The sequence below is a fragment of the Lygodium microphyllum genome, chromosome 8 (genome assembly GCF_053477565.2).
Source record: "Lygodium microphyllum isolate KBCC chromosome 8, Lygodium_microphyllum_v1.1.10, whole genome shotgun sequence".
NCBI lineage: Eukaryota > Viridiplantae > Streptophyta > Polypodiopsida > Schizaeales > Lygodiaceae > Lygodium > Lygodium microphyllum.
In genome coordinates, this window is record NC_141142.1 from 120,055,804 (window position 1) to 120,066,447 (window position 10,644).

Below are 10,644 nucleotides of genomic sequence, written 5' to 3' on the forward strand. Positions count from 1 at the left end.
TAAAGTTACCGCGTCCTCCTCCATAGAATTGGTTTTCTTGAGTTTGCTGCATATTTTGATTTCTACCATGGCCTCCAGATCGGCCTCCTCTACCTCTGCCTCTATCTCTTCCAGCATTTAAGTAGAAGACAGCTTCTTTTGAAGTTCCTCCTGAAGAAGATGCACCACCATTTCTTTGCTCCTCAGAAATTAGAAGAGCAATCAACTCCTCAAAATCAGGAAATCTTTCACGGATAGAAATGGATGTTCGGAACTGTGCATAATCCTTTCCTAGACCATTCAAGGTCACAGAAACTAAATCATCATCTTCCACTAGTGACCCAATGGAAGTAAGTGCATCTACAATCTTCTTCACCTTCATGTGGTAGTCATTGATGCTCATACTTTCTCTTTGCACATTGTGCAACTCTTGCTTGAGCTGCATTTTTCTGGCTTGCGTATTTGTGCTATACATTTTTGACAAAGTATCCCATGCCTCCTTTGGCGTACTTGCATCTTGAATATGCACAATCATAGAGTCTGAAATATTGATAGACAACCATTACATAACTTTTTTGGCTCTCTCATGCCATCCTTTAAATGCCTGCATTTGCTGTTGATTGGGAACATTAGGAAGAACTAGTTCTTCTTCATTTCCTGCAACAAGTTCCCAATATCCTTTTCCCATAAGGAAATTCGTCATTCTAAACTTCCATGCCTGGAAGTTGTTCTTGTCAAGCTTTTCAGTGACAATTTGTGAAAGAGAATTAGACGCCATTACAGAACACTACAAAAAAAATTTTGTCACTGCAAAAAACATAGCTTTAGCCTCACAAGGGCAAATCTGCAAAACTGACGAAAATGGTATTTGACCACACAGTTACTTCCTAGTGACGATTTTGCATCAACATGCAACAAGGATGATTCTGTAACTCCCAATGTCTCTACGCACAGGCATACGATGCAATTTCTATGGTAACTTTCCACCGATCTGTAGAATAGTGGTCGCACAGCAAAAAACAGGGCCTTTTCCTGAGTGCGTGCAGAAAACTTCCGCCTCCAAAACAGGCCCCGAAATGGCCTCGAATAAAAAAAACAGGGCAACCTAAGGCTAAAGCCCTATCCCGCAGCATATACTGCCCTCTTGCTACACCGCGAAGGGTGTTTCAATCTGAGACAATGCACTCTTGCACTTTCCGGCTGTGCTACCTGCAAAGACTTGCTCCCAAACTCGAAAAATAAAAGCAACACTGGTCCTCTTACCAGAACACCGCGAACTTGGTTTGCTTTCTTGAGCTCCTTACCACGAACTAGGCTCTGATACCATGTCAAGATTGTGGGAGAGAAGGAACGAGTCTCACTTGTAGGGACCATGTTGTTGGATCATGCCCCAATCATCCTATCCTTGGATAGCTAGTAAGGACCACGTTGTTGGATCATGCCCCAATCATCCTATCCTTGGATGCACTTACCTCATCCCTCAACCCATGCTCATATTGAATCTTGGACTCAATCTTTAAATGCAAAGAGGTGTATAGAAAAATCAAGTGTATTTGGGCTAAAGACAAGTGTGGAATGGAGGGATTGTAAAGGAGGTGCAATAGACCCTAGAAGAGTCGAGAAGGACTTGGTAAGACTACCTAATCGGCCAAGTCCATGCATCCTATGGGGTCCAAAGAGTGCCACTTGTGGAGAGGTGATTTATTGACTATTAAATGTTATGTCCTTTGGCCTAGCTAGAGTAGGCCCTTTACATCTATTTATAGAAGGTCTAGGATCGCTAAGACACATGTCTATCAATCATATTCCTCTAGATTGAGAAAGTAGTAGAAATGGATACTTGTTTGAGTATTTTCAAGGCGTTCATCCACTACATGACTATGGATGGCCATGGTCAATTGTCTCATAGACCATTAAGGATAAGGAGAGGTCTAGTAGGATGATTATTTGATCATTATGGCCTCATTTCTATATTGATCTTCCTTTAGCATATGGAGTGTAGGTTAGAGATACTTTTGGTCTTCAAGCAATTGGCAAGGAAGCCTTTGGTGGTTGTCATGTCTACTACATGGTTTTAGAAAGATGGAATTGAATATCGGTTAACTTGTCTCTATTGATGTGGATGATGCATTCAATTATTTCACATTTATATAAAGAGGTGCACTTGGCTAGGTATGTGGTGCCTCCCCACATGAGAGAATGTCAAAATGACAAAATTTATGAAAGCTGAGGTTAAAACTCTGGCCAAAAGGAGTTCTAAAAGGGACTTAGCGAGTTGATTTATGTGATTCAATCTTGGCCGACGATGTGGGTCCGCCGCCCAACAACTGGGCTGCTTCTTAAACCAGGTCTAGGGTTTTGCCGTTTCCTCTTTCTCTGATGCGAAGCAGGTAAGCTTGCTTGTATCTGGTGCAGCCTTAGTGATCGCCAGCAGCGTCGGCAGGGCAGGAGCCGGGCTCCTTTCGCGGCTGCGCCATGGGTAATTAAACTTCTCGCTCTTCGCTCTTGCCTCACTGCCATCTCTCTGTTTGCGCCGCATTGAATTGCAACCTATGTCCGCTTGTGGATCTCTCCTTCTCAGGTATTTCTCGAGATTCCACTCACAAGAGGCGGGCCACAGGAGGGAAGAAGAAATCATGGCGCAAGAAGAGAAAGTAAGTTAGACCTGGCTAGCGAATAAGCTGTGGTAGGATAAGCGATGGCTTTCTTATTAGAGGCAGTGTTTTCATTTCTTGTCTAACGCAGCTTCGCATCGATAAAAATGGTGTCTTGTGCTATGGCTTGGCTAGTGATTAAGCTGTGGTAGGATGAGCCATAGAGTTCTTGCTAGAGATGGTATTTTCATCGGTCATGAAGGTGCTGAATAACGCGCAAGGACAACAATGGTGTTTTGCTATGGCTTGGCTAGTGATTAAGCTGTGGTAGGATGAGCCATAGAGTTTTTGCTAGAGACGGTATTTTCATCGGACATGAAGGTGCTGCATAACGCGCAAGGACAACAATGGTGTTTTCATATGCTATCAGGGTGCATTGGACGTTGTTCTGCATCCAGTATTCATCGTTATGTTTTCTTCATTGCATTTGCTTAACGCAGATTCACATGGTTAGCAATGGTGCTTTCATCTGTAATCAGGGGTGCGCTTAACACGTTTTTGCATTGGAAGCAGTAGTGTCTGTCATCACGGGTCTGCTTGCTGCAGTTTTGGATCTCTTCTCATGCCCATCAATGATGAGGAGTTAAGATGGTCTTTACTGTCAAAACTTCAGGTACGAACTTGGAAGACAACCAGCCATGACCAAGCTGTCAAGTAACAAGACAGTGCGTAAGATCCGAGTTAGGGGTGGCAACTTCAAGTTCAGGGCTCTTCGGCTTGATACTGGCAACTACTCTTGGGGTTCTGAGGCTGTAACTCGCAAGACTCGTATTTTGGATGTGGTATACAATGCCTCCAACAACGAGCTTGTGCGAACCCAGACACTAGTGAAGTCTGCTATTGTTCAGGTGGATGCTGCTCCCTTTCGTCAATGGTATAATCAGCACTATGGTGTAGACATTGGAAGGAAAAAGAAGGCTTCTAGTGCCAAGAAGGAGGGAGAGGTATGGAACCATCCTATTCATATGGAGTTTAGAGGTTTTTTTGTGGCTGGCCTTGCTTTCTTTGATGCTAATGTGTTATGGTGTGCTGTGTTATGCTTTACCACGTACTAACAGTTGAAAGTCTGATTAGATTGGGTATCAAGGGAATCATAGCTGTAGTTTTAGGTTTTAATGTGACTGTATATTTAACATGCTGACGTCCTTATGGAGTATGTAGTGATGCAGTTAAGGTATTTATCTCCTGGTAGTATTCAGAAGAGTACCTCTGATGCATGTTTCTAATTTGTAAAACCTCATTGTTTAACTCAAGGACTGCTAAGTGAGGGGGCTAATGCTAATGGTAGTCCTTAACTTTCTCTGACAAGGAATATTCTCTTTTTGAAGAGAAGTGCTTTTTGGGATCTTGATGTGCAGTTGTTAAACTCGCATAAAGATTGAATAGATATAAAGGTAGAATATGTGAGAATGTGAGAAGGTAGGTGACAGACCATAGGACTTTGTGAAAGTGTTGGTGTTTCATAGGGGTCATTATATTTCAAAGCTCACCAATGTTTGCACCTGGGATATCCACTGTTGTGTGGGGTTTTTTGTGGGTTGTCTTGCCAAAGTCCTACTTATAAATTGAGCTGCTTATTGAGGTCCTCATGTTTTGCTTGACATAGGAGTCTGAAGCTCCTGCTGGAGAGGAGGACAAAAAGAAAAGCAATCACGTGCAAAGGAAGATTTCAAAGCGACAAGAGGGACACAAGCTGGACCCTCATCTTGAGGATCAGTTTGCTAGTGGGCGTCTATTGGCTGCTATATCATCTCGGCCAGGGCAATGTGGTCGAGCTGATGGGTTAGATCTTGATTATCAAACTTACTAGTCTGGTTGTATATTAAAATTTTGTGGAGCTTAGTTTATAATGTTATTTTTATGGTTTATTTTTCAGGTATATCCTTGAAGGTAAGGAGCTGGAATTTTATCAAAGGAAGATTCAGAGGAAGAAAGGAAAGGGTGCTGGTGCTGCAGCGTGATGACAAGGCTCCTTGGCCCTTTAAGCTACTTTTAGAGTGTTGCAAGGCTAGTGGTGTTTGGGCAGGAGAGGTTTTGGGCAGCAGAGTTTTTGTGTCCACAGCTCTGTGGCTTCTCATATTGTAGTTGTTACTGGTTAAGGCATAATCCCAACTCACATTTTTGTTTTATTTGCCAATGAGCTTCACTGAGACAATGCACTTGTTACAAGCTGGATTTGGCAATGTGCATGAGGCTTTTATTTTATATTCAGCCAAAATTTAGTTGTCCATTGTGCCTACAAGTTGTGATTCTTAATCCCACAAGTATGTGGTATTATAAGTGTGTGATTGGATCTCACTACAAGCTGGGATTCTTAATCCTGAAAGGATGTGGTAGAATTAGTGTGGGTTTGGATCTCACTTCTCTGTCTATTATTGTGATATTGTTGTTTTTAGTCTTGTCTTCAAAATTAGCTGAGCACTGGATATTTGGTTGAATGATATTACATGTAAAGCTTTTAGCTATTATGCATTTGCAATGACAACTGTCCATGGTTCAAACTTTTGATGTTTTGCCAGCTAGTGAGCAGGGTGAAAATTTTCAAATAATGTGCAGTATTATATTATAGAAGTAAATATATACGTTGCCCTCTCGTGGGGTAAAAGGGAGCTATATCGGGGTTATAGCCTAGACAAGACATAAGCTAAACAGCAGCATCCTTGGCAATTCTTTTCAACATTTGATAGGCTTACACTAAAATCTGATCACATAGACTGGAAATTGGGGCGAAGAAGTGTTTGATGTGACCAAAAGTTAGAGTTCCTAGGATATGAAATCCTCAACATAGTGATACCATGGATTATCCCCTAGTCAGAAACGTGGATGAGATTGCCTTGATCAACAAGCAGCATCTGCTTCCATCTGACTATGATGCAGAGTGGGTTTCTCTATGGCATGCATCTTCTTCCAAAAAGCTTGCATGCACTTCATTGGACTCCCAGAAGACACGTATGGTACTTTATCTTCTCTTGCAGGAGACATTAGAGGTACTTGCACCACCTCAGATATCTGGTCCTACTTGCACCACCTCAGATATCTGGTCCTTTGCTAGCTTGATAGCAACTATTCTCCACAGCAGCTCATTAATATTGTAGGACGAGCGGCAGCTTTCCAAGCTTTTTTGAGGTGATCTCAAGTTCTAAATGTTCCTCGTGGTTGGAGCTTGCTTCATGACTTCACCACTTGGAACCATCTACATTAGGGTCACTCGAGTTGTTTCTAGCTTTCATAGCATTGAGAGGCTTGCCAGCACTGGCATTTAGGTATTTGAGAACAATTAAGTAAATATAAAGCAGATGTAGGCTGGCTATATTTCAACTCCGAAATAGCAGCTTGGAGCAATTCAGCCTCTTGGGGATTCAAGCCAAATTGCCGAACAACCCTCTAAGGGCATTAAGCATGAGGTTTCATGATCCCACACATTCGACAGGCAACAAATTCTTCAACTTTGAAATGCCAGCTTGGAGCAGTTAAGCCTCTTGGATTCAAGCCAAATTGCTGAACAACACTCTTAAGGGCATTAAGCAGGAGGTTTCATGATCCCACACATTTGACAGGCAACAAATTCCATTCGTTTGAAGACAGACTGGCCTTAGCATTATAGCTGGCTGGTGTGGTATCATCTTGAGATATTTCAACTTCGAAATGGCAGCTTGGAGCAATTCAGCCTCTTGGGGATACAAGCCAATTTGCCGAACAACCCTCTTAAGGGCATTAATCATGAGGTTTCATGATCCCACACATTCAACAGGCAACAAATACCTTTCTTTTGAAGACATACTGACCTTGGCATTATAGCTGGCTGGTATGGTATCATCTTCATAGGGATAAGGTGTCATCTATAGATAATGAAAAGAGATGCATCCTTTTTTCCATGTGGGGCACTAATGCTCCATGGCTGGCCTTCTAGAATCCACTTCAGCAAGGAGAAAGTAAGCTATCTGCCTTCTCTTGCAGAGATTCCAAACCAGCATCAACCTCACAAATAGGAGGAACTGGTTGACCCCGAGAGAGAGCAACCCAGCTCCTTACTAAAGGACTAGAGGGCACTTTCTGAATAGTGCTTCAATCCTCATCCAGTTGGCTTTAGCTAAGGGGAAAACAGAAGCAACAAAAACAATCAGTGGGTCAAGATCATTCTGACTAGGGTGAGTTTGCTGGCAAACCCCTGTTGTATGAGGTAGTCTTGCCAGCTACTTTAGCTTGAATTTTGTTGTAGAACCAATTGAAATACATTGTGTGGGTGAGTTTATTGGCAAACCTTGCTGTATGAGGCATCCTTGTAGCCACTTTAGCTTTAATTTTATTGTAGAACCAATCAAATTACATTTTGTGGGCGATACCCACACCAATACAAACACTGTAGGATTGGATTACCTATCCCTTAGGGACCTCTTTGATGCCATACTGAGTGAGCCACTAAGGGTTGTCTTCCCATGCCAAGCATAGTATAGTAGCTTTGACTTGTGGTTGCTAGCCTTGGAGACAGACAAAATGGAAAACTCATTGTAGATTTCAAGGAGGGTACTAACCAAGAGAGGAACAACATGCACAATATTAGAATTATCGCCAACAAACAACTAAGCACATAAATATTGGCCATCATCCAAAACCAGTGGCATTATAGTACTAGATTGCATAGCATGATAAATACAACAAAGCAGTGGGTGGGTTACCAAAGCAAATAAGAGTGGGGATAGGGGAACCCTTGTCGGATGTTACATCGTGGGCTAAAGTTGCTAGAAGCATACCCATTAATAGAAATAGATTCTAAGGTATTAGAGGATAGTGCTTTGATCATAAAGAAAAGCCACTCACCAAATCTAGCCTTATTGTTGCTAGAAGCATACCCATTAATAGAAATAGATACTAAGGTATTAGAGGATAGTGCTTTGATCATGAAGAAAAGCCACTCACCAAATCTAGCCTTATTGAGGATAGCAAGAACAAATTCCCAACAAATTGTCACAAGAGCTCTCCAAATCCATATTGAGCAACAATTATTCCTTCTTGAAAGAAAGAGCATGATTGATGCCAAATAGGATGTTGAGGATAGGATTATTCATTATGAATGCGCCTCCCATGATTAAACCCAATAGTTGTTATCTATGAAATGTTGCCCAAGTAAGACTTTGATCTAGTTGGCTAATGCATTAGCCATTAGCTTGTAAGGGACATTGAGCATGGTGAGAGGGCGCCAATGACTTAGCTTCCATTGCTTAGCAGACTTAGGTATAAGTTTAATAATGCCTTGATTAGCAACCATAGTCATAGATCTTGACATCCCAAACTAATTAAGCATATCACATAAATTATGCAAACAAACATTCTAGATGATTAGGAAGAATTCCATTGGGAAACCATTAGTGCTAGGGGCACGAGCTTTACAGATGGATTTTGTAGTGTGAAATAGCTCATCGATGGTGAAGGGCCTAGATAGAGCAAGAGCGCTCTCTTGGCTAACAAAGGCATCCACCTGCTCCAAGAAAACATTAGTCTTAGCCTTCCATTCCTCTTAGGTACCAAAAGGAAGACTAACAATAGCAAATAGATGTTTTCAAAATACATTAGAGATACCTTTATCATCAAAATAACTCTTACCATCCTCATCTCTATCATAGTCATCATTTCTCTATTTTGCTTCCTTTTGAGGGCATTTAGGTCAAATGTAGTAGGGGCTTTGTGTAACAACATACCTTTGGCCCTTAATTGCACCTTAATGCATGCAATTCTACAATGTTTCCTATCTCAAATAAAACCTTTGATGTTTTGCAGGATACGAAGTGGCACAAAATCTCAAGGTGTACATAGTAGAGCAACAAGCACATGGCCATGACACTGCTTAGATGCACTAAGTTACCTTCACCCCATTTAGGCCTTATATCTGCCATGCTGCTTGCAAATCATAGTAAGTGCTTGCATGTGTTGATCCCAACAATTAGTAGGAGACCTAGATGCATAGGCACCGCACAAGAAGACCAAGCTTCTTTTGCATTTTGGATGAATGTTCTATCGAATAGAAAGTTGGTGTTGAGCTTGTACGGGGTGGGCCTTCACTAACATTGCCTGCACATACCATGCTTAACAATTATGACGGAGAGATGGTCAGAATCTAAGCACTCAACAAACATTGTTGTACTTGATGTTAGGTGAGGCCCATATAGCATGATTATTAAGATGAAACCTATCGAGCTTTGCACCATGCCATGATCCATCATAGTGCCTATTGTGCCAAGTGGAACATTTAGCATCACCATTTGATAGCAGCGAGGTGACATCCATTAGTCCAAGAGAGGTTTGCATGTCATTCCATGATTCCCTTTCCTCCTCAATCATATTGCTTATGCCATGCGAGTGATCCTTGTTGCCAACAGTCATGTTCCAATCCCCAAATAGCATTGCATTATCACCCAAGTCATGCAACTTGATGCATTGCCATGTGTCTGCTCTCATGTGCGAGAGGTGTTGGGGGCATACATAGACACGCGTTCCAAAGTCTCCCTTGCCACAAACAACGTAATGCCCACAACATTGCATTTACCATCATTGCAAGTAAGCTCTGCATGGAGCTTCTCCTTCACATAGACTAAGAGTTCCACCTTCCCTCTTTTGTGGACATTGGCAAAGCATCTATAGCTAGGTAAGGAAAGGGAGAGTTCACTAGCTTAATCAAGTTCCACCTCCTAGATGCCAGCTACATCAAGTTTGCACCTGCGTACTAGGGTCATTAGCACCCCTGGTCCCTCTCTGGAGCATCCTCCTTGCCAAGTAAGTTGTTAGTATTACTCTTGCATGGAGCAACCTCCTTAACCTCAATTGTGTTCTCATTGGCTTCACATGCCTTTTGTTTGGCATCAACAAGCACCTCAGCATCACCTTCCATGCCTTGTTTCTGAGGTCACACTTTGGCGAAATGGCCTAGACTGGTGGTAGATGCATCATATATCAAGCAATTGGAGAAGTGAACTTCACAGACAAGCTCCAACCCTCTTTTATCATGAATCTCCGATCCCATAAGATGCAAGCTTATGTTTCTCACTTAAGATTAGAGGGAAATGGGGGAACATAAAGTACTTTTCCAAGTGCTGAAGCAATGGCCTTGACTTCATTTTCAAATATTGCATGCAAGTTTGGGAATGGCATCAAAATGGGCTATTTCTAGAGGAGCACATTGTCTAGTGAGAAGGTTGCAAACCAAGGAAGATAGTGTAGTAGGTTCCCTTCGTAGCCAACATAGCATTGCTAGAATCCAATTTCTCTTCCTCAGAGAGCCAACAAGCACCTGGTAAAACCCCCTAGCAATGAACTTGTAATAAACAAGATTGTAGTGAGCTTGATAAACGTTGAGGAACCAATGGGAAAACTCTTCATTAGTGGGGACTTGCTCCATGAAATAGAGATAGAGGCTAGGACATGTAAAGTCATATAGCTTTGATGTTTCCTTTAATTCCACCTTAGTCGAGTTCTCTTTGCCATGTAGAAGGGAGGTAATACGACAACTAGTTGACTTATAGCTCATAATGCTTAGTCCCAAAGACTTCAACTTCTTTAAAAGTTCATCTAGGGGGGTGAACATTGAAGTCGGTTTTGAGACTACTTATATGGTAACAAGATGAAAGCTATAATTGTCACATCCTTCTAAAAGGTCTAACATTATTGGGCAATATGGGTTCTAGGTAGGTCATGAATTATTTTGACATATGCACACCATTAGGGCCTAAAACGTTAAAAATGACATTTTTGTTGATCCATGGATTAAGGAAAGGGCCAAAGAGATTTCACCACGTGGATAAAAATATGGTATTCTTGTCTCCTCTGCTTTTGAGATAGTAGAGTTCATTTTGTGGTTCTGGCCTTCTATTTAGCTGAAATCTTGAAACCCTGACAAGGTTTGGTAGTCCCAATGGCCCCTATTAACTAATAAAAGTTGACAAAACCTCTGACAATGACATGACAAAGTTAAGTTAATTAAGACCATTTTGAGAATCAGGAGAATTTTCAAAGTTCTTAG

General features: G+C 41.7%; 1 protein-coding gene across 1 annotated transcript; it reads left to right on the forward strand.

Moving 5' to 3' along the window:
* Positions 1–2,304: 2,304 nt before the first annotated feature.
* On the forward strand, positions 2,305–4,861 carry LOC148032800 (small ribosomal subunit protein eS8-like). The gene is made up of 5 exons (XM_087683472.1): positions 2,305–2,458; positions 2,561–2,633; positions 3,247–3,577; positions 4,240–4,415; positions 4,510–4,861. Exons 1-5 carry the CDS (start codon positions 2,455–2,457, stop codon positions 4,592–4,594), a joined length of 669 nt encoding a protein of 222 aa, XP_087539598.1. The 5' UTR covers positions 2,305–2,454; the 3' UTR covers positions 4,595–4,861.
* The last annotated feature ends 5,783 nt before the right edge of the window (positions 4,862–10,644 follow it).